The sequence below is a fragment of the Microtus pennsylvanicus genome, chromosome 2 (assembly GCF_037038515.1).
Source record: "Microtus pennsylvanicus isolate mMicPen1 chromosome 2, mMicPen1.hap1, whole genome shotgun sequence".
In the NCBI taxonomy this organism is placed as follows: Eukaryota; Metazoa; Chordata; class Mammalia; order Rodentia; family Cricetidae; genus Microtus; species Microtus pennsylvanicus.
This window is the reverse complement of record NC_134580.1, coordinates 9,375,713-9,400,301: the sequence shown is the minus strand read 5'-3', so window position 1 is coordinate 9,400,301 and position 24,589 is coordinate 9,375,713. Positions and strand designations below refer to the sequence as shown.

The 24,589-nt window shown below is 49.2% G+C and overlaps 1 protein-coding gene across 2 annotated transcripts in view; it reads right to left on the bottom strand.

The window, feature by feature from the left end:
- Positions 1–22,976, bottom strand: part of Cacng2 (calcium voltage-gated channel auxiliary subunit gamma 2) — a 127,002-nt gene extending 104,026 nt beyond the window's left edge. Inside the window, exons 1-2 of one of the 2 annotated variants that reach the window (XM_075959993.1) lie at positions 21,835–22,976; positions 21,427–21,572 (exon numbers count right to left, since the gene is read on the bottom strand). In XM_075959993.1, coding sequence (XP_075816108.1) covers positions 21,427–21,568 — 142 coding nt within the window. In that variant the 5' untranslated portion in view covers positions 21,569–21,572; positions 21,835–22,976. Of the gene's footprint in view, positions 1–21,426 lie in introns of both variants that reach the window. The other variant, XM_075959991.1, reaches the window with a different exon arrangement.
- Between the last annotated feature and the right edge of the window lie 1,613 nt (positions 22,977–24,589).

Here is a 24,589-nt window from a genome sequence, read left to right as displayed (position 1 = left end):
TCTTAGTCAATGCCCTGGGAAAAAAATGGCAAGGACCTCATTTCCCCGAATGGAGCTGTCTCTGCTGCTACTGATATAAAGTGTGTGTGTGTGTGTGTGTGTGTGTGTGTGTGTGTGTGTGTGAGAGAGAGAGAGAGAGAGAGAGAGAGAGTGCGTGTGCGTGCCTGTGTGTATGTGTTTGTGTGTGTGTGAGAGAGACAGAGACAGAGAGAGAGTGTGTGTGCGCTCGTGTGCCCGTGTGTATGTGTGTGTGTGCTTGTGTGAGATCTTTTGTCAGCAGCAAATCCACCTGAAACTGAAAAGCCAGTGACTTCAGTGCTGTCCCCTTTTCTTTGGTGCTCCCGTCACACCGTATCAAACGGCCTCTGCTTCAGAGGGAAAATAATGAATGACTCAAAATAACTCCCCTGAAGAAACATAGGTTTGATTTGAATCTCAGAGGGAACAATTCCTTTTTAGTTGTCCCTTTCTCTCTGCGCTTCCTGGAGGAGGCTTGCAGAATCTGCAAGATCTTCCCAAGTCAAGAACAGTTAGAGCCAAATGATTGCTCGGAAACTCTATTTAACCACCCTATCCATCCCTGTAAATCCAGAACACCACCACAGACCATCTAAAGGATAGGATGCACGGAGTTTCCAGCATCCCGTTCTCTGAGGTCCACAGGAAAGGGTATGGTTTTCCTATCCCTGTTCCGTCCTGAGCATCTTGCTGGGGGTGAGTCAGGGTGGTCCAGATAACCATGCAAGCCCATTACAGGTTGACGCCATTCATCACTATGATGCATACCAATCAAGACAGTTCTTAGAAGCCAAGGAGCAGATTTAATCAATCTGCCCTGATCTCATTAGATTCAGTAGAGCTCCATACGTGGATCCCCAAGGAGACTGAGGGACATGAGGGTGTGTTTCTGTAGGAACCCCACTTGACCCACATGTTCTACAGGTGAAGCTGAAACCGCCAGAAAAATACACGCAGGCACCGGCCTCCCCACACTGCTGCCATTTTCTTGCAGTGCAGGTCTGTGAGCTTGACAATACCTCTGTGGAGAGCCACAGCCAAGTTGTGAATTGAACGTTCTCTTTCTGCTTGGAGAATGGTTCTATTCAGCCGAGCAGCCAATAGGAGTTGAGCTGATTAATAAAAGCCCGTTTCTTTTAAGTGTCATTTTTAAGTATTGTGGTTCTGACGGCTCTGTGACTGTGTGGATTTGGACAAAGCCAGTTTGGAAGCTGCTAAAATGAATGGACGACTCAGCTTTATCGACACAGTGCATTCTGAGGCTGCTAGTCGGGTAATGATGCCAACAGTCGGAGGGGGGAGAGTGGGTCGCCAACGTGGTGATGTACTGGGCTAAGGGGAGAGTGACTGTACCCAGGCTTGATGTCCTAGACAAAATAAGGCCATGGAAAGTTCTGGAATTTTTATTTCCTTACATCCAAATGTGGGTTGGCTAGCTAAGTGCCGAAGACTAAACGGTGCTCTGCTGTGACCGAGCCTCGTGATACCAGGTAAGAGTGAGCAAGGTTACTTAAGTCTAACGGTCCATGAGAGGAGCCAACACATCAATGGGGTTGGGAGGAAGTGACCGGAACCTCCTGGCTTCATCCTTTACCCAGGCTGCAGATCCAAGCTGCTTCCTCATCCTGCTTCCCTTCGGATCAGAGGGAACCAACCCACTTTCAGTATCACCTTCTCCCTACCCTCTTTCCACATGCATTCACATTTGACCCACTTCCCCCTTCTATCCAAAGACTCGGCCCAATTCTCAAGCCTTCTCCCCCACCATTCTGACCCACTTCTCGTGCCATTTCCACAAAGACATGACCCAGTTTGCCTCCATCCTTCCCCATGCAATGCCATCACCCTCCCCACTCCCAGCTCTCACGCTGCAGCCCCAACCTCGCTTCCACCCCAGGCTCTTCATCACACCTGTTCCTCCTCCCTGTTTCCCACAGAAACTGGAGCTGGACCAGTGTTCTCCCCGATGCCACACCACTCCCGACTCTATAGTTCAGGGAAGGCCCAGCCTCACATTGGCATGGCCTCCTCTCACCCAGGTGTGTTCCCAGAGAGCTGGCCCGATTCCCTCATTTCTCGAACCCTGCTCCCACCATGGGCTTGCCTGACAGGTCACTGCTGAAATGTCAAGGCCACTTGCAATGCCAGTGTTCCCAATTACAGTTCGCAGCCCAGCCCTACGCAACGCAGGCAATTACAGCCGCACCTGCTATGGCCAGAGGAAACATGCAGCTGCCTATGCCTTCAACTGAGATTCCATTATTAGGTTATTTTTAAAGAAATCATTTTGTTGGCTGCCTATCTATCAGTGCTTGCATTTTTAAATAAAATGACCTGTGATTTGCTATGGTAAAGTGTGGCAGGCAGCAGTTCAATGGCTCAGGTTCTCTGTAGGAACTCATGGAAAGAACCCAATGCCCAACCCAAAGCACCTTCTCCTCCCATCCCCGCGTCAGTAGGACTCTTTAAGAGGTGACTGAAGATGGCTTTCCATGGCCTTTCCATGAAGTAAATGCATGCCACAAATGATTTTAACTTACCCACAGTTAGAAAAGCTACCAGTTTGCTAAACGTCGTTACTTTTAGGGATGCAGATAAGCATGGAGTAGTGGAAACTGGCTGGAGGAAGACTGAGGGAGCTTTGTGGTACCCCTAACCTTGTGGTTTCCCCAACCTTGCTCATGAATTCCTCCCTCTTTAACTGTCTATTTAGGTGATGGAGACAGAGTAGCTGCCAGATCCCTTCTCACCTGGGATTAAGATTAGGAATTGCTGATGTTTGGGAAAACCCAGAGTTTTCCTCCAAAAATGAAGGGATCACAGATGAGAGGTTTTAGATATGGCAAAGAATTATTTTGAATGTTCACTATTGTGATGACAGTAGTTCTAGTTGTAGAAGCCATCATCACCTTCTTCTCCTTGGCCTTCGCCCCAGACATCATCATTATCATCAACCTCAGAGGTACCACCTTCATCATCACATCACACTCAGAGGTACCACCTTCATCATCACATCACACTCAGAGGTACCCCCTTCATCACCATCATCACACTCGGAGGTCCACCTTCATCACCATCATCACACTCGGAGGTACCACCTTCATCACCATCATCACACTCAGAGGTACCACCTTCATCACCATCATCACACTCAGAGGTCCACCTTCATCACCACATCACACTCAGAGGTACCACCTTCATCACCATCATCACACTCAGAGGTACCACCTTCATCACCATCATCACACTCAGAGGTCCACCTTCATCATCACATCATACTCAGAGGTACCACCTTCATCACCATCATCACACTCAGAGGTACCACCTTCATCACCATCATCACACTCAGAGGTACCACCTTCATCACCACATCACACTCAGAGGTCCACCTTCATCACCACATCACACACAGAGGTCCACCTTCATCACCATCATCACACTCAGAGGTACCACCTTCATCACAATGACCACATCTGAAGCACCTTCATCCTCACCTTGCCTCCTCTTCATCTATGTACACCAGCTCCTTTATTTATGAATGAAGTCTTTGAAAATAATAAGAATAAAAAATAGAAATGTGTTCCCTATTTATTTCACTATATTTTTTGAGACAAGATACCTTGTATTCCAGGCTGGACTCAAACAATACCTAGTCAAGGATGGCCCCAAACTTCTGATCTCCTGCCTCCACTACTGAAGTGCTAGGATTACATATTCATTTCACCATGTCTGGTTTCTAGGGGGACTCTGGGGATTGAACCCAGGGCTTCATGTTTGTTAGGCAAGCGCCCTACCCATTGAGCCACATTCAGCCCCCTTATTTTTACTTTTCAAATGTTTATCTGTCTTCTCTCTGGGTATATTAGCTGCAACTTTCCTCCCCTTCAATTTCCCTTGTCCTCCAGCTTTCTTCTCATTCCTCCATCTCCCTTGAGGCCATCTTAACCCTGTGGCCTCTGAGGACACGCAGCATACTCCCAAAGGCCCAACTTGCTTGCTAGAAGCAACGTAGAGAACTGCATGCAGACCTTGCTTGCTAGAAGCGACGTAGAGAACTGCAGCCGAAGCAAGGAGCATTTCTCTGTACAATCACGTTTCCATCTGAGGCGACAGTCATTCTGAACTGGTGTCAGGCCGTTCACAGACAGAGCTGCCCAGTGTCCACCCCTTCAGTGCTCACAAAGTTAATGTTGGTCCTCAGCTTTCAGGCAGTGAGGAATCACGTCCACAGACTCCGGGCTGCTCCTTCCTGACACGACCCTGGCCCCGCCCACTGCTTCCTTTTGGTTGAGATCAAACTTGGACACTGATGGTCTTTCGTGCTGGGAATCCATCAGTGGCCCAGAGTTTAATACCCAGCCCCTCTGATGACTCATCGGGGAGAAAGAGAACTGTGCTAATGTCACCCAACTTCTTTGGGGGTTGCTTTCCCATCCAGTCTGTGGGAATTACACCATACAGCATGGGTGGGAATCCAGGGGAACATGGTTTTTGTGTTAGCTCCTGGAGTCCAGCCCATGGTAGGAGGATGGTCACTGGGACCTTGCTTCCTCTGGCATGTCGTCCTCAAGGGGCATCTGAAGCCAGAGAACTGTCAGTACATGGATATCTGTGAAGGGCAGGTATTCCTGGGAGGTATTCTACATCCCCCTCTACAGTCTGCTCACTTCTTCACAGACAAGGAATTCTGATTGTCCCCACGGTCTGTGTTAAATATATTTGGGGTGAAGTTCAACATCCCAAGTCCAGAGCTTCCTTTATGCATGATGTAAGTCTGAGTGAAGGGTGGGAAGGGAATGAAGGAAACGGTGCACCTCTCCGACCCTCCTGCACGATGGCACCCAGACAATCTTTGGGCAGGTGGGGAATATTGTCACCCCATCTCCTACAGGGTCCATCCCTGCTTTCACTGAAGGCTTCTGCAGCTGTCTGCACATGGGGCCTACCCTCTCTCTACTTTCTGCTCATCCCTCGCTCAGCCATCGAGGGCTGTTGATAATTGCATTCGGGACCTGTGACACAGGCAGGGGAGGAGGCAGAATTCCCATGGGATTGGATGTCCTTTTAAAAACGTCAAGAATGCTCAGAGACGATTCACTTGTCCTGACAGAGAGGGGGCAGTTCCTACAGCTTGGCTCATACCTGGGGATGATATGGGGCCCAGACTCTATGCTGGAGGCAGGGAAGTGGACAGAGGATACCCCAAAGCTAGTCCCACCTCTACTTATGAGCTACGTAATATCTAGTCTCTTGGCTACTCAGTTCCCCCATCTGCAAAATGAGATTTTAAAGCTGGGTCTGCATGGTTGTGGTGAGGATAAAATAACATAAAAATTTCAATATATACTAATATATATACATATATATATACACTAAATATAAATACATATATATATGCATACAAACACATATACTAAAATGTATGTGAAGCTTTTCCTTTTCTTTGCATTTTCTCCTTTTTCCCAGGTTTCTTGATCTAGATCTTGATTTTTGGAAAGGCTAGTGTCTCAGAGGTAGGATACTGGAGCCCCGTGACCTTGAGAAGATGGGCAGGAAAAGAACCCTATGTAAGTTAGATTGCATGTACAGTGATGGCCACTGAAAAACAAATGATATCAAAATAACAACAATTATATGGGAAGCCAGTGGGCATTTCTAACCTCTGATTGGTTTGTGACGACTGCCCTAGTTTATAATTGATGCTCAGTCGCGCAGTTATTCAGAAGAAGACACCCAACTTGACAGTACTGATGATGGTGATGCATCTTCCCAGCATGGTAGGTTCTTGTCTCGCTTTTAATTGAAGGAAAGCTATACAAGTGTTTTCCCTCATTTTTTCTGATTCTTTATCCCCCCTCCCAGCCATCTGTCCAGCTATTAAAATCTCATCAGCCTCATCGTGAGAGCACTTACTTCCCCTGGACTGTCATCCCAAAGTGGGGGCGCCTGGAGCCCGTGAGCTTGCGGCATTTGGGTCCCTCCGAAGGGCAGGCGTTTGCTCTGGGCTCTAGTGAGAGGTATCCCATTTCCCTTCCTGACTCCTCCATGCTAAATCGACAAGGGACTCTGATTTATTTCCTAGCCCCACATTAATGCCCAGTAATTAGTTTATAGCCTTACTAATGTGTGGACACGTTCTGTGGCGGAAGGAATCATAGTGGCTCTTGCCAGCGGGTTAGGGTCTAACAAGACAGTGCTTGATCTACGGAAGAAGCCCTCTTGGGGTGAAGTTCAATACTTCAAGTTCAGTGTCTTCTTTATGGATGACGCAGGAGGGGATGCTTGTGAATCTAAGTGGTCCAGCCAGAAGGAAGCATAGGGAGGGGACCAAAGCAATGGCCCGTGTTCTCTTAGATGCAAAACCTGCATTGCTAGCATGCCAGAAATGTCAACTTGAGAATCTAGAATTTCCTGAATGATGGGTCTGGGAATGCAGGGTATTCTCACATGTCACTGGATGTGGGGAGACCCATCTTAGTTGTGGCCAGGCCATCTCCTGGGTTGAGCAGAACGGAGAGCAAGCAGGGCACTATCATGCATACATTCATTTCTCTTTGTTTCTTGATGGTGAGTGTGGTATACCTAGCAGCTCCCAGGTCCTGCCTTGACTTCCCTGTCACGATGGGCTACACCTTGAACTGTGAGCTGGAATAAACCCTTCTTCTCTCAAGTTGGTTTCAACGACGTACTTTTTATCACAGAATCAAGGAAAGAAACCAAGATGCCATCTTTAGGCCCACAGGGGAAGCTATTCCAAGCCCTTCTTGTTTTCTCCGAATCCTTCTGCAACTGTGTGTTACAGAGAGGCTGTCACCTCGGTGACACAGCTACCCCCTTCCCCTCCCTGACCAGGAACTGTCACTTCTGAGACACCAGACACTTCTTCCAGAAGCAAGGACAGTCAGTTGTCTGGCTTTGTGGATTGAACACCCACAGATTCAACTAACCACAGGTCACATAGATTATAAAACCTTACATCTATACACCCACAGATTCAACTAATCACAAGTCACATAGATTATAAAACCTTACATTTACTGTGAGCTCTCTCAAACATTTTCTTTGTTCTCACTCCCTAAATGACATCTTGAAATGTCTTTTTACACATCATTTGAGTTGTATTTGAAGACAATGGTCATCTAGAGATGGTTTAAGTATACCAGGAGTTGTGTGTTGACTATTTGCCTCTTCTTCCTCTTCTCCCTCTCCTCCATTTTCTTAAGAACTTAAGCTGCTTTGGATTTTCATACCGGTGAGGGCCTTGGGGAAGATCCTGGAACCATTCCCACGTAGATACAGAAGAACAACTATGCTTCATACTAGGCAAGTGATGTCTAGGCTTGATAGACTGAGGGAGGAAGAGAAAGCCCTTCACCATGGACAGAGAGGAAGAGGTTAATCCCTCTCTCTAGTGGAAGCTTGGGGAACAGCCTCCCTTGACTCTCCATAGGAAATATGACAAGTCCTCAGTACACATCAGGGAGGTCACCCCATCTCTTTCCAGACTGTTGCCTATACCATGGTCTTGATGGGAGACAGACTCAGTCCTAAGAACCGAGTCATCCTGATATCCCAGGAAGGTTATTGGCGATTCAGAGACTTCCATGGGTTGACTTTTAACCTTTCTACTTTATTTTTCCCTGTTCCTTGGCTCACCTATGCAAAAAGTTGGTGTGTGCTGGGGATGGAGGGCCCTTCTATCTGCTTCTTTAAAACTCAATAATGACCTATTGTCAGAGCATGGTTTCTGTAAAGTGGGCTAAGATTCTCTCTCTCTCTCTCTCTCTCTCTCTCTCTCTCTCTCTCTCTCTCTCTCTCATCATTCCTCAGGCACTATTAACCTTGCTTTTACTTTTGGAAACAGGCTCTGTCGTTGGCCTGGAGCCCTCTAGGAAGGCTAAGATATCTGGTCTGTGAGCCCCAAGGATCCTCTCATCCGTTTCCTCAACGCTGGAATTACAAGCGTGTGCCACCATGCCCAGAGTTTTACATCAGTTCTGGGGCTCAGACTGAGGTCTTCATGCTTGCGAGGCAAGCACTTTACTCGCTGAGCTGTCTCTCTAGCCCTAAGCTGGGTATTTGAAACAGTTGTTAAAATATAATGAGAGTCTTAAATCTGTGCGTCTGTAGACATGGCTCGGGATGACGCTGTAGCATGAGCATCACTTTAATCACTTAAAGATAAGTGTCTGGAAAATAGCAGAGTGGTCGGTGTCTGGATAATGCACACGGTCTCTGAATGATGGATGGCTGAGAGCTCACGCCTGGGAGCAGCACCCGCCAACTTTGGAGCTTCTGCATGTAGTGAGCCTTGAACTTTTGAATGTGAGCTGTCTAGTATGCTGCTGGTTGAGTGTCATCTCTACTTTTGCTGGCAGATGAGAAGGTGGTTTAGAGGGGCCAGCCTGAAGCCTTAGAGCCAGTCGGGATCCATAGCCAGGTCCACCTAATGCTCAGAGTCACCTCTTCCTGGCGATGGAACTACTGGATTGCCAGCATGGGTAAAAAACTAGGGCAAGAAGCCCTTCGGGCTGAGGGGGACATCCACAAGATATTGTGATGTGTGGTCCTGTTGTTCAAGACTCCGGTATTATTCAAGCTGGGGTCCTAAGGCCACAAGCTACTCCACCAACAGTGGGGTATTAGAGGGCTGTCCCTGAACAGACTGTCTGGAGGAGCAGAGGTCTCTCTACTGCCTGGGAGAGGCAGACCCTTCCTTGAACCATGTTGTCTCTTCTGGCCCCAACCGTCATGGGTTCTATCATCCCACTGTTGCTAGTGGAGATGTCCCTATGACTAGGAAGTCCCTATGACTACATGTCCCTATGATACCTTGTCATATGGTGTTCCTGCCTCCCACCAGCCCTGGCTCCCTTTCTCAGGTGGCAGTCTCTGTGTCCTGCTCTGTGTCATACACCAGCCATCTCACCTGCTCTGCCTCTACCTATGTGCCTGGTGCCAGGGCACAGTGTTTCTGAGCTGGAGCCAGGCCCTTTGAAGCAGGTGTCCTTCCTCTGAACGCAGCCCTGGGAGAGGCTCTGCTATTCCAGGGCTCAGACCACAGGGCAGCTGCCTGCTTCCTGCTTTTGTTGCTTCAGTGGGAAGACAGACTCAAGTCAATTCCTTCCTCTGTCTTTCCTCCCTGCCCAGATCTTTCATTATAATTTTCTTTTGCAAGACTGTTACACATCAGGCCCTGTCTCTGACTCTACCCAACCCATTGGCTGGCCCCTTACTCACTGACCAAGCAGAAGCAAAACCAATGTTCGTAGCTTTACCTCTTGGTTGAAATGGTGGCTGTTTTAAAACAAGCACAAAAAGGTATATGGATCTTTGCTTGCACCTGAACTGGTGGGCACTAAATATCCGAGCTAGCTGGAGAGGGGCAAGTGCTGCCCACTCCGACTCCACTTGGGTACATCCATCATCTGTGTTACCATGAGTGTCACAGAACACCCAGACAATGGAAGCCTTCTCCTGCCACAAAGCCCTACCACCGAAGAGAGGCCCTGCCAGCGTACAAACCAGGAAGTCCTGCATTGCCAGGAATACGTGGGGCCCCTCTCTGGCCAACCCTGCTGGGCTTCTCTGCTGCAGGGAGTCATACCTTTGGAAGTGATGGCTTTGTGGAACATCACGTGAGCCTGGAGTTCACCAAGAAGAACAAGAGAGATGCAAGACCATGTGACAGCCAAGGGAGGGACTCAGGAGGACAAGTGGCTGACCCTCCTGAAGGACGCATCATAAGGAAAAGACTATGGATGCTTCTGGAAACCCCAAATACCCGAGAGCTTCGAAAGGAACCCATTTCTACTGGGAAGTTGGCCCTAACCGTGAAACACCCTGACTTCCAGTTTGTGGAACTGTAAGAGAAGAAATGTGTGTTGTTTGAAGACCACATACGCTCGGTATTTGTCACAGCTGCAGCAGGAATCAAGCACACAGCCTGCTTCCTGTGGGACCACCTGCATCACGGAGTACTGGGTAACTCATGGAAGGTGACCAGTGCGGTCCCCAGGACAGGGCCTGGCACCAGTCACCAGCTAGCTCTGAGAGTCTTCCCACCTTGTGTCCCTTTCACAAAGCCTGTTGGCTGGGCTCTGCACCTTGATTCTGAGAGTGTGATTCCACAGACAAGCAGCACCTGCAAGCTGGAAACACAGCTTGTCAGCATCCACCAGGATCTGGGACGAACATCAACATCCCAGCAGGATCTCTGGGGATTGTGGGAATATCTAGACCCCACTCTGCTCTCTCCTTGGTCTCACCCTTCTGAGATCAGCTGTGAGGAATTTTATTTCCTTGCTCTGTTTTGGACCTTTCCCCTGTTCTACTCAGCAAACTCCTCTTCATCCTGCAGAACCCAATGTAGAGAATTCTTCCCAGAAGACTCCCTACCTCAACCCCTGATATAGATCTGCTTTCTTCTCTGGCCCTTGTGTGTGCTGGGTTCATGATAATGACTTTGGCGCCTTCCCACAGCTTCCGCTAGGCCCCGGTCTCCTTCGGAGATGAGACAAGTCTGTCACCACAGATATTCACTCAATTCCCAGAACACACTGTCTTAAAGACTACATGGGTCCCTCCTTCTGTCACAGGGGTAATGGCACTGAGTAACAGAATATGACCCTGGCTAGGACAGGAGCAACGTGTACTGTGGAAATACATCCAGAATACGCTGGAAAACAATTCAAGATGTAAAGCAGGCAGGGAGTAGGGAACAGGAGGCAGTGTCTTCTCCCCAGGCTTTGGCTGGACTCCGTCATTGACAGAACATGGAGTCTGATACGGTTATCAATCAAGAGAACTCAGAGTGGATTAAATCAGACTATTCTCCTAGATCGAACCACACATCTTTAAAAAGTTTATCCATTTATTTTTGCCTAATTGATTCTTGTGCACATGTGCAGTGTGTGTATGTACGTGGTGTGTGCGCATGTACTTGAGTGCGTTCTCCTGTGCGTGTGGAGGCCATAGGTCCACACTGTGTGTCTTTCTCTCTGCTCTTTGTTTTTTTGACACAGCGATCTCACTGAGCCCAGCTGTGCTGGTCATTTTGTATAGACTCACTGGCCAGCAAGCTCCCCAGGACCTGCCTTTTTCCACCTCCCCTCAACCCTAGTGCTAGGATTATACACAGGTGCTGTTACATCTGGCTTTTCCACTGGAATAGGGGATCTGAACTCAGGTCCTATGATTGCAAAGCAAGCACTTGCCCTACTGAGTCATCAATGCAGCCCCCAAATTCCTTATTCACACTTCTGAGCAATCGTTGTTTGATTTTTTTCCTAACGAGAGAACTCTTAAAGCCCCCCCCCCCCCAGTCTAGAAGGTCTTTAGAGATACAAACTGGAAATGGGGCACCCTCTGATCCACCAGAAATCCATCCACAGCATGCAACACCTGTCTCCCTAGCAACTGGTATTTAGTTATGAATGAAGCTCACTTTTGAGTGCAAGCTCAGCAGGGAAGTACTTCTTGACTTTGGGTCAAGGGTGGAGAGTGATACCCTTTAAAAAATGTAGCCATGGAGGTGTCGTGGGCACAGATCTCTCTCTTTGGAACTACCAGCTCGTAGGAGACGCCCTGGAACTGGGAGGCAGAATCAGTCATGCGCCTGGCTCCCAACAGTGGCGTTCAGAGAAGCAGACTGCTTTTGTTTCCAGGCGTGGTTATGTGGCTGCCCTCTCCTGCCTCGGTTGCTGCTCTACCCTGCCTCCCTTGTACAGTACTGATTGTGTTTCTAGCCACTGAAGGATGGGTCTGCGCCCACACTTTGGAGTCTGCAAACTCAAATGCTCACAGGACCCAGGCAAGGGCCACTCACAATCAAAGTGGCCGCTTGGGATCTTGGGGAGCTCTGGGACCTGGGACAAGGCACACACAGCACATGCCTCACCAAAGACATCTGTGCCTGAGTCCCACTGTTGTGACCAGGCAAGGATGAGGACCAGGGCCACAAATATCTGCCCACCAAAGAAGCCAACACTATGGCTATTCACGGGACAGCTGTCAATGTGTAGAACCTTGAGGCCCCATACGATCTCTAACAGATCTCTTCCCAGTGCTAGGGTGACAGTTGTCAGGCACACTGGTGGTTGTGGAGGTATCTGATGCCTGGTGGGTGCTTAATCTATACTACTCGGTGCCCTCATTGGATTAAGGGTAGGGCAAGGAGCAGATTCGGAGAAGGTCAGACACACAAGGCAGGTGCCATCATCTCCCACGACGTCTGTGGGAGGGATGGAGCTAGCGAGATTTGATTCCTTGTCCAAAGCCGCATGGTTGGTAAGTGCACAAGGCTGGATTCGAACCCAGGCTTTTGGAAGCTAGAGATGACAGGAACACCAGGCCTGACTGGACCAGAAGATAAACTTCGAAGGTGATGGAGTTGGGGAAATCCAAGACAAACGCTTATCTCAGTCTTCAATGCAAAATATGACCTGCTGGTCATTTTTAAACCAGATTCCTTTGTCCTTGCATTCCTCTAGGTGTGGCCCCTAAGCAAGCATGTCCGCTGGAATGAGGGCTCTTACTCGCCTTTCCCAACCATCATCCTACGTCTTAGACTTCCAGCAGCTGTCCACACCAGCTGTCTCAACCGGTGGCTCTCCACCCTTTCACCGGGGTCACATATCCTGCAGCTCAGATATTTACAATATGATTCATAGTGGTAGTAAAATTAGCTATGAAAATAATTTTGTGTGTGTGGGGTCACTACATCGTGGGGAACTGTATTAAAGGGTCGTAGCGTTAGGAAGGCTGAGAACCCCTGCTCTAACCCTGGCGGTCCCCTTCACGTTTTCTTTTCCTCACACCTTGTTCTGGGGCACAATGATAATTCAGAAAGTTCTTTTGTGCCAGGCGATGGTGGCTCATGCCTTTAATTCCAACACTCGGGAGGCAGAGGCAGGTGGATCTCTGTGAGTTTGAGGTCAGCCTGGTCTACAGAGTGAGTTCCAGGGCAGCCAGGACTGACACAGAGAAATCCTGTCAAAAAAAAAAAAAAACCAACCCAAAAAGTACTTTTCTAAATGCATGAGATGTCTATGGTCTAAAGATGAAAACAAAACAAAACAAAACAGAAGATAGTTACGTAGAAGAGAACAGGTTTACCAGGCCTGGGGTGTAAGCTTGCTGCTGTCAATTTGATAGGATCTAGAATCACATAGCAGACAAGCCTCTGGCAATACCCATAAGGGATTACTAGATTAGGGTGAGGTTGGAAGGTTGCCGCCTTAAATGTGGGCGGCATCATCCCATGGACTGGTGTGGGAGTTTAAATGTAATTGGCTCCTATAAGCTCCTAGAGAGTAGCGCTGTTAGGAGGAGGTGTGGCTTTGTTGGAGTGGGTATGGCCTTGCTGGAGGAAAGTGTGTCACTGTGGGGGTAGGCTTTGAGGTCTCCTATGCTCAAGATACTCCCCAGTTCACTTCCTGTTGCCCGTGGATTAAAAAATAAATATAGAATCCTCAGCTCCTTCCCCAGCACCGGGTCTGCCTGCATGCCACCATGTCCCGTCATGATGATAATGGACTAAATAGCTGAAACTGTAAGCGAGTCACCCCAATAAATGTTTTCTTTTATACGCTTTGCCTTGGTCACAGCGTCTCTTCACAGCCATAGGAACCCTTACTAAGATAGCGGGGTTCCCTGACAGGATGAGAAGGAGAAAACCAGTTGATCACCAGCATTCACCTCTCTCTGTTTCCCGAGTGCTGATGTAATGAGATCAGCAGGCCTGTGGTTCCTTCTGTTGTGCCTTCCCTTCCACAGTGGATGGTGAGCCCAAATAAATACTCCCTTAAGTTGCATTGCCTGGTATTTTTCTTCTAGTTTTGATTTTTTGATTGTGTGTATGTGTGTAAATGTATATGGCTGTGTGCGTGTGAGTGCAGGTGCCACTGGATGCCAAAGAGCATGTCAGAGGCCCTGGATCTGGTGTTAGAGGTGGCGTGAGCTGCCTGGCATGGGTGCTTGGAGCCAAAGCAGGGTCCTCTGCAAGAGCATCAGATGCTCCCAAACATTGAATCGCCTCTTCAGCGCTGTGTCTCAGGGATTTGCTGCAGCAAAGCAACTAATGCACCTTCCAGCATCATCACACAGGAGGCCGAGACATGAGGACCAGGGGCCAACCTCAGCCACACAGAGAGTTCAAGGCTAGCCCTGGTTTCCGGAGACTCTGCTTCAGGAAATGAGACTATGGATGGAAGGTATTGTGCTGGAGCATGCACGGGAAAGTAAAGTGGAACACAGAGCCCAGGTTGGCCAAAAAGCTGGGAAGAAAAGAGAAGACAAGGGACAGGAAATTATTACTCTGTCCCCAACCACGAGAAGAATGGCCTGGGTTGAGCAGTATCTTCTGTTTTGAGAATCATGGGAGAATCTGATGAGTGACTTCTCCGACTTCCCCACACTGCCCTGGGTAACGGGCATTAATCTAAGCTAAGCCTCACATTGCTGAAGATGTCTCCCATCATGTGTGGGAGTACAGTCATCAACACCCAAAACATCTCAAAGAAAGGCTTAGGAAGGAGGCCCAGGGAAAATTGTGAACCCAATGAGGTGTTGGGGTCAGAAGGGCATGGGTTGGAATCCCAACTCTTGCACAGTGTGACCTCAGCAAGTTCTTAACCTTCCTGAGCTCCTTGGGATGGGGGTAATGGGGATCGTGGTTCATCTCTTCAGCTCTGTGAAGTTGGATGAGAGTTAACATCTGGGAAACATCAACAACGTGAGAAAAGAGGCACTCAAGCAATGTTAATGGTTGTGGGTAGGGAGGCTTTGTTGGTAAAAGAGCTTACTGTGCAAGCATCAGGACCTGAGTTTGATTTTCAGAGCCCACATTAAAGGCCTGACTGTGTGCTATGTGTTTGTTAATCCCCGGGAAGGGCTGGGAACTCAGAGATGATCGCTGGACTCTCTAGCCAGTTAGTTCAGCCTAATCCACAAGCTTCAGGCCAGCGAGGAACTATCATAAAAAAGGTAGATGAGGAACAGCTTACCCACTCCCACACAATGATTGTTATTCTGTAATAGAGGCAGATGTATATGCAAGAATATGCACGCACACACAATGCTATTATTCTCATGACCATCACTATGCATGATACTATTGGGATACAGTAGACGGTAAGGTTTGTTCTTTATCTGACCAAGATGAGACCAAACTTGGGAAGGGAAGCAGCAGAGAGTAAGTGACTAAGCAGAGAAAGAGAACAAGGAACACGGTGTAGAGGAACTGGGCTAAAGAGAGGGCTGAGTGGCTCCGGCCCCAACTCCAGAGAGCTTTGCTGGAGGAGGGGCAAGAGCAGGGAAAAGCTGGCACTGGGTGTTGAAGGTGTAGGGGGATGCAGAGGAAAAAGCTGACTCTGAGGAATGAGGTTATGACAACCTGCTCCCGGGAACTTCTCTCCAAGCCTGGGCATTCTTGTTAGCAGCTGGAAGCCTACCCAAGGACAAGGAGGTTCAGGGAGAACAAGTGTAGACGAGGGAAGGGGTGGAGGCTCCTTAGAGGCAAATGCAGGCTGCTAGGCTAGTGCCCTCTCTGCTAGACAGTAGCTGCCCTGAATTTCCACCCCTCGCCAAGGTGCCCAGTACCCCGAGGCTGTGACTTATCACCTTCTCTGAGCCATATGGCAAAGTGGTAGCCAGGACTCACACCAGGGGCCTCCTACATGAGGGTGCTAGGGAAACACCCTGCTTCCGTCCATGTGCCAAAAAGGACATTCCCCCTTTGCCGCTCACTCAGAGACCCGCCCCTGGGTGATCGGAAGGGGCTGCTGCTCTGTGCCTCCTTCCCTTATAGCTGGTGCTGGTTATTTATTTATTCACTGACAAGGATAGGTTGACATTCCGCACTGTCGCTATCACTGTGCGTATGGTGAGCAGACAAGATGAACACCTCTGCCCTCCTGGAGCTGGTGGTCTAGTGGCAGGAAAGAGATACCATTGCAAGAAAAGGTGCCACAGCGGATGGGACAGCAGTAAGTACTCAGTCAGCACGAAACAAGTACGGGAGGGGGTTAGGTTTAGGAGGAAATAGGAATTGTTGACTGAAATTTCAAACAAGATGGTTGAGGACAAGGGGGACAGCTGTCCTCCCAGATGGCGTGTTCTTCCCTTCCTTACCCCACGGAGTCACTGAAGCCCTAACCCCCAACCTTTCTTGCAATGGGGGTAATGATACATCCTGCTTTTGTAGGAAAGGAAAGAGAGATTGGGATGGGCTTGATGGCCCCAAATGCCACAGCTCATTAGGTTGAAATGAATCCATAAAGTGAACCTGTTTCACAGGGTTACAAACATTTCTCCTAACACCAAGCACCCTCTGAAAACTCCATGATGTACAGGGGCTGTAGAGTTGGGTATTTCCTGCAGCTTGCCATAAACCACAGAATGGCCATGCCAAGGACACCTCCGAAGTGAAAGGTCCCACAGAAGATTCCCAGTTGGCCAGGCTTGGAGTCCTCTGATGGGAATTGGTCATCACAATCCCCTAGGCTCAGTCTAGCATTTAAGAAAGAGGGGGTGGATTACAGTTATGTCCTCCTGAAAGGGGCAGGGTAAGCACATTGGCAGAGAGTCAAATTGTTAGACCTCAGGCCTCCTGTCTACTCATGCTGGCTCAACGAGTCTCCATCTGATGCAGATAAAATAGAGCATGTTACAGGCAGTGACCATGCACCATAGCCAAAGTGCAGGCCCAGAGCTTTACGTGGGTCTCACAAGTGTATAAAGCATAAAAAAGAGGAGAGCCCTACGGGCCACAGGGGCCTGAATGCAAGTTCTGGCTCAGCCACTTTCTTCCATGTGACCCTGGTACATGGTCCCCTTCTCCCACTCACCTGGGAAGCAGAAGCAAGTCAGAGAGCATGGGGGCAGGGAGCTGTGAGGTGCAGCCAGCAGAGTCAGGCTTGGCTAGTGCTAAGGATGCTAAACCACTGGAGCTCCTCTCTAGCAAGGCCTTTGGTGCGGCGGGTGTTGTTATTGTTGCAGGGCCTTAGATGAACTACATGGGAGTTTTCCCCAAAGAACAGAAGACTCTGAAGGTGCTGGGTAGGGATGGTATATTGTCATGCCCATGGTCTGCCCAGCGGTCCTTGCTCTTGAAATTGCCAAGAGACACTTGGATTGCGATCGTGGAAATGGAAGAAAGCCTGCTTCTCCCTTTCACTTTCCTGTAGACATTGTGTGGGCTATCTCCCCCTTCCCTTGACTTCCTTTGGCCCTCACTTTGGCCAATTAGAAACTGCACAGCCCCGTAACAGAGTCCTTTGGCTTCTTTTATTTTATTATAGACTCATGACTCATTATTATTTTTTTAAAAAGAATTCCAGGAAGAAAAACCAAATCATTCTGATCTCTCTTGCACTCTCTCCATTCTAATAATGCTTGCATTCATTTTAATCATATTAAGAATCTCTGAATCAAGATGCTGATAAAGATTCTTCTGGGAGGAGGCGGAATTTTTTTTCCTCAATAAAAAAATAAATAAATAAATAAAAAGATTCTTATGCACCCACTGGGGGCAAAGTTCCTGGACTCTAGGAGCTAGAGAAAGTCAGGTTATCCCAGAAATAATACATTAATAGGGAGCAATGCACAGGCACCAAGAAGGCTCAGTTAAAGGCAAGAGTGTCCGGAAAGGCAGGCGGCCTCCCTTAGACCAAAAGCTCTATTCTTTCCCTCTGTAGAAACAGGAGTGCATGCTGAGAGGCCTGGAACATTTTGCCACCTTTAAGGCCAGCCGAGGACTATGCAGTTCTGAACTTAGAAAAGACAGTTAGGGACAGTGGAGGTGCTAGTCATTCCAAGAGAGTGAAGGTGCTAAAGAGACAGCAGAGGTGCCATGCACAAGCAGATGGGGGCACTACTGATGCTGCAGGAGCCGGGAGGTTCGGCACGGGGAAGGCACCAATTTGGACAGAGGGCAATAATTTTGTTCTTCCTTACAAGGGCAAGAAAAGAGGGACTGGGATGGGGGTGGTTTCTGCACCAGCTCCTGGCTCCTCCTTTGCAGGGATGGAAGTCCTCTGGGGGAGACTGGAGTGGGGACAAAAGGGATGCAGGAGCTAGAGAGGACCAACATGGTGAGTCTCTTGTCCCTGGAGATGATGCTTCCTCTGGGGTTACAGCTGAGGATGACTCTCCAAGAGGGAAACCACTGTGGTCCAGAGATGCTGTACTTGGAGTAAACCATTCTCATGACCTTTTGCAGATTCGACTAAATTTTTTTTCCCCTGAAAGAGTCAGTTCAGTTCCCCACTCCAGGACTCCTAAGAAAGCTTTCTGAACAATTTGAAGGCTCGCACCCAGCACTCTGTATATGCCAATATCACACACAGCCCGCTCTCTTTCCCACCACAGGCTTGAATCCCGGTAAGGACACCCACCTGCCAGAGAGTTCAAGTTCACACAGAGAGAGTTTTCAGTTATCTGCTGAGGGGAAAATAAGGCCTGAGGTGTTTCCTTGATCTCCCTCCTTCCCCAGAGTGTGCCCTAACAGGTGGCCATGTCCCTTCTCATCCCTCTGCAGACTCATTAATTTCAAAAGCAGCCGCAGAGGCAAGGAACTATTTCCCAATTCTTTTCATGAAGAGGTAAAAGAAAATAACCAGCCCAGGAGACCACATACAAAACTCCTAATAGAAAGTAGAAAGCCAAAGAGATGAGAGGAGACCAGGCCCGCTTTGCAGCTGCGGTTATCGGCAGCCTCTCGGGGAGGAACTGAAAACCTGTTTGCCAGGTCTCCGGTGTGGGCACACAGCACAGTTCAAGATGGGATGAGGAAACCTTTTTGAAGAGTCTACTTTCCCACCCCGGGTCCTGATTTGAAGAAGCAGAAGTACTGACGGCCCACTCCTCATCAAAGCTGACTCGGTTCTGACCACTCAGAGGCACAAACTTGTCAATACCAAAGAGCCATACACGCCAATTCACAGGAACCTGAGAACCTTATTTTTTGAAAATACATGTAGTTTGAAAATCAGTACCTCCATCCACTTCCTGAGTGGCCAAGCTCTGGCTTCCTGAGGTAGTTCCAGGCCTGCGAAGTCCTAGGAAAAAAACTCCAGAAAGAGAAAGCCAGGCCAGACAAGGCCCCGAAACTCCCTAGCTCTTCCAAAGACGTGTGTCTTGACTCCACGTGGGAAAAGGTTCTATTAACCCAGCCCTCCCATCACCGCCTGGAGGCAAGTGCCTGGTCTGGGCACCCGGGGAGGCCGCTGGGGACAGTGCCAAACCCACAGTTCCTGTGCGCATCACACAACTCTAGGGGAGTGTTGCAATTCTAACCCTTTATAGTCAATTGAGGAGGAAGAGAATGCAGTTGGGAGAGAAAGCTAAAGAGGGGTGCAGAGCTGCGGACACCGAACAGATGGGCTTCTAATGAAAATACTTAAGCTTTCTGATGCACAAGTGACCCAAAGCCACCGCAAGTCTGCATGTCTACTGCGAATTATAAGATGTTTAACAGATCATAGTATTAAGGATTCGTCAATAAACCCCTGATTAAAAAAGTATATTTATACCAAATCACCAATATCTGATTACATTTGCCCTAAATTAAAGACACAGATTGTTCTCTCATTTTTCTTGGCTGCAGATCTCTTATCCCTCTAACCAAAATCCAAGGAATGCAAACAACTGCCAGGATCGTGTCCCCAAAGCAGTCCTCATTCACTTCGCTCTCTTTCTCTTTCGGCATCAAAGCTTGCCATAAATGTTTAATTACATGGAAGCTGCCTTTCCACTGCAAATGACTGGCGCTGTGAAAGGCTTTTCATTTTTTAAGAGAGGCGGAATGCGTGTGTGTAAAACGGTCCCTATTAATTTCCTGATATTGACTCTCTGGCTGGGGACGAGCATGGAGTGCTCGGCAGAGAGCGTCTCTGCAGAATGTTAAAGGCAGGGCTTGGACTGAGAAAGGGTACCAAATGCAGTATGCGTCAAACAGACCATCGCTCAATGAAGTCACTTAGCTATTCAAAACATGTTCAGCCATCACTCAACCGTTTGCACCAAGAACACTGGGAGGGGGCATGTGATGTGAGCTCATTCCCAGGCTGGTGTTTGGCTCAGTATGGGTTAGGTCCCCAGGACCGCGTTAGTTTTACCCTCTCCCCCATTTGCTGGCCCCAACTCCCTGCAGCACCATCCCACGTTGAGCTTAACAAACAACCCTGCAGTGCTCACTTCCCGATGCTGCCTCCAAGGGCCTCCAGTCTTGATCCACATCAGTGGAACACACACGCGAGCCTCCTTCCACACAGGGGCATATGTGTCTCTCTGCTTGTCTTCCTATAGGTGGCTTGTGCACGCAGACAGATATAGCTATGCAAATGCATTCCTTCATATTAAACTCTGTGGCTAAATTCAGCTTGTATGACCCGCAGAGTTTCCCTCCCTCCTCTTGTGTTTATTAATGTGTCCCAGAAGCACATGCCTCCTCCCTCATGCCCTAGACTCCCAGCCTTTACACCATGGGAGCCCCTTGGTCCATGGCACATGCAGCACACATGCCCCAATGACTCTGCAAGATCAAGGCCAACAGCTGGCACCCCCACCCCACGCTTTCCCATTCCCTCTCAACCTCTCCATGCCCTCGCCTCCTGCCTGCACAGTGCTGACTCGACTTGCTTTCGGATGACAGACATGTCACTCTGTGTGGAAGCAAATCGGCGCTCAGCCTAACCCGCAAGTGACCGCTGTTTATTAGAACTTGGGCTTGTTTCCTGGGAGAGATGCATGCATTTATAGACTTTGTAAATGTTAAACACACACATACACACAGAGCCAGCCACCTCGAATGATACGTGGGACTCATAGACATTACGAAATGCTCTTGAACTCGGTTTGAGCTCCTGGAATAATTAGAACCTACCAAATCAGGATTCTTAGAAACAACTAATTTCTTTTCAAAAAAAAAAAAAAAAGATTTGCAGTTGGTGATGGGTTTGTAACTTTTGAGGAGTGAGGGGAAGAGAAGAGCCTTTCCCAAATTCTTAATCGCAAAAAGCCAAGCCGCTCGCAGGGAAGGAATTGTTTTCCCTCCTCATAGGTGGCAAAGCTAGACTCAAAGGCAAACCTTAATGACTCCAAAGCAGCCGGAGCACATCTGACTCTACAGACAATCTCTTGTTTTCACCGTAGCATAGATCATTCCAACGAGGAGGTTTGGGAGGATGGGGAGGGGGGAGCCAAAGAGTAGAGAGTGTGGGTTTTGCTTATTGATTTTCTTTCCTCTGAAACTAACCCAGCCAACCTTGATCTGCAGCGGCAGCGGCGGAGGGAGTGAAGTGGGAAAATGGTGGAACGTGGAGGGGACTTATTTGGAGTCGGGTGGGGAGGGGGAGTGCGGAGGGGAGGGGCGGCGCGGAAAAGGGGAGGAGGTAAGAAATCAAATACCTTCGAGGCAGCAGGTTCTCCATAATCCGGAATGGGTCATAACTTCCTCGTTCTTTTTGCTGGTTTCATTCTCACTGACACTTTTGGTCTTGCAAACCCCTCTGGAGTACAGCCAATAGTCGGTTCCCACAGCGATGGTCATCAAGCTGAAGGCAGCGAAAGCACCAACGGTGGTTAAAAGCATTTGAACACCTCGATCAAACAGCCCCATAATTCTTCATTATATAAACACCCAACCGACTTCTGGTTCTCAGGAGCGTGTGTGTGAGGGTGCGAATGGTAATTCCACTACTAATATAATGGATATATGTGTGAATAGAGAATATGGAGAGATATAAAAAAAGGGAGATAAGAAAGCTCACGGAAAAGTGTGTAAATTATAAAGATCACACGGGAAGAGAGGCTTGCCTTTTGAGATCAAAAAACTGTTCCAGTTGCAGCGTTTTTTTTTAAAAAAAAGGAAAATAAATAAAAAGACACCCCCCACCCCCCCAAGTGAGATGCCTTAATCTCTTTTCCTAAAATTTTGGTCTCCAGTTTCCATATGTGATCGCTAATTTGGAGATGGCTTCCACAGCGCGCCAGGAAACAGTCGAATTCTCAACACCATCTCTCATGGTCCGGACCTAGACAGTTAGAGACTGGGAGAGCCGGGAAGCAACCTTCGGTCTTCGTTCGCGGCTCTGCGGCCTGCGCCATGAAAATCCGTGGCTTCGCCAGTTCTCTTCCTTGGGGAGGGAGGGGGTTCTCGGGGTGCCTCCGTTTCAGAGGAGACTGCCCAGTCTTCTGCAAGCCCTCGAGCTCAGCTGCACCGGTGCAGGGGTCTCGCCTCCCATGGTTGTGCCCCGGCGGCAGCGGCGGCGGCGGCGGCAGCAGGGCTGGCGGGCGCGGCGGCGGCGGCAGGACGAGCAGCCGCGGTTATTGTTGTTGGCGGCGGGGGTAGTGTCGGCGAAGTGGGGGAGGGAGGGGGTTTCTCCCGGAGAATCGAGGCGGGGTTCCCTCCCCCGATCCGCAAAGCTCCTTGGAAGCCAGCGAGTGAGCGAGCGATGGGGTGCGCGAGCCGGCGTCTTGCAGCAGGCAGGCCCGCCCGCCTCCCCCGCTCGCCGCCGCGCAGCCCCGGGCCAGGCGCTCCTAGCTACAGCATCGCAGAGCTGCTGAAACGGACAGCTCTCTCCGGCCGGGCGCTCCCACCTACTGCATCGCCGTGGTGCTGAACTGGACAGCTCCCCGCGACCGGGCGCTCTCACCTACAGCATCTCCGCGGTGCTGGACTGGACAGCTCTCAGAGCAGGAGCGCCCACCTACTGCGTCGCCGTGGTGCTGAACTGGACAGCTCCCCACTCTGTGCGCTCCCTGAGCTCTGTAGCCCGCCAGGAGTGGGGCCTGGGCCAAGGGGCCTCTGTCCTCCAGGGACGGGCCAGGCCAGGGCCGAGCGCAGGGCTGCCTGGCCTCCCCGGACTCCTGTTCCACAGTTCCGGAATGAGCGCTGGCTGGGGCCTCCTGGAGCTGAGAGGAAGGCGTAGCTGGCGATCTCTCTCTCTCTCTCTCTCTCTCTCTCTCTCTCTCTCTCTCTCTCTCCTCTCTCCCTCTCTCTTGCTCTCTCTCCCTTTCTCTCCTCTTCCCCCACCCCCTCGGTGTTTCTTCCAGATCAGCTTCCTTCTCATTCCATCTCTATGTGCCCAGAGCTTCAAATACAGCCCTTCCAGTCAGACTGCCACAAAACTTCAATCAGCTGCTTTTCCGCCTGGAAGAGATGGACATAGAACCTAGATGGGTAATTACAAACATAATCTCTATGTTCTTTTTTCCCTCCAATCATGGGTTGCACAATGCTTTTTGGGAAAGGGAGGGGAGGGGAGGTTGTTTTATTTTATTGGTTGGATAGATATATCTCTTTCCTCATTCCCTTCTTGATCTCTGTGTCGTCCTGGCTAACGGGGGTGTGCATAGCTCTATCTGTTACTCTGTAGTTTTCCGTGAAATTCTACATCTTACTTCTACAAGTAGACATTTTGGAAAGATTATTTATGTGAAAGAACGAGGGAAGGGTGACTGGTAACTGGGGCTCGGGCCATGATTCTCATCCCAAGGATAAAAATGTTTTCAGGAGATGTAGGTGAGTGTGGATCTTTCCAAGTCTCCCCCCGCCCGCCATTCATAAATGAGATTAAAGAGATGTTTTAAAATCATTTCTGCTATGAACAGGGAAAGACAGAAGCCTCCTCTTGCTCACCAGAACTGTGAGCTTGGGTTAATTCCTGGGCCACCTCTCCACCAGACTGTGTGTGCAACTTTTAATGCAACCCTGGAAATCGAAGCACTTCAGCAATGCTTCCAGCTGAGGATGACATGTTTTCTCTGACCAGTTTTGTGACTAAGTAAAAGGAGAACATATAAGGCAGGCTCGAGGGTGTGTCTTTCCTTTGGGGGAGGGACTAGAGAAAGCTGTTTCTCGAATGAGTCAGTTGAAGGGCGTAGAGAGACGCTTTGATTTCACAATTTGCTAATGCCACCCCTCCCCATTTCGTATTGAGATGATTTGCTCGATAATTTATCAGTGATCCAGAAATTAGGGGTGTACACAGGGGAGGGTTGAAGTTGAAATAGTTTCTTGAGGTGTGAAGCCCACTGCCTAACTTCTTCCTTGCACCTTCCAAGTCACAGGTAGAAACTGTCTGCTTTGCTGCCCTGCATAAAACTTCCTTTTCTCCCAGTCTCTGCTCCCTTTTAGACCAGAAGGACCCTTCTGAGGACTGATAGCTGTCTTTCTGTTTCGGGGCAAGGGTCTTGGCATCTGGAGAACAGGACTCAGAGCTCTGAAACTGTACTAAGGGTTTTAGTGGAAGCTGAAGCTGGCTTTCAGGGGAAGGGTTCTCAGGGCTTGGTTTCCTGTCCTAGGAGGGTAAGATTAGCAGTGGGAAAGAGGGAGGGATGGTCTGCTCATCCCAGGGGCAGTTCCAGTGGGAAAGAGGGAGGGATGGTCTGCTTATCCCAGGGGCAGTTCAGTCGTGGCTTGTGTGGATGTTTTTCTTGGGCTGCTATCCTTATACTTCTTGGTTGTGAGCCTAACCTTTAATGGCTGAGCCATCCTCCAGCCCCACTGGTCTGTTATCCTTAAGAAAAATGTGAAACACAGGTGTCAAGGCTCCTGAGATCACCTACG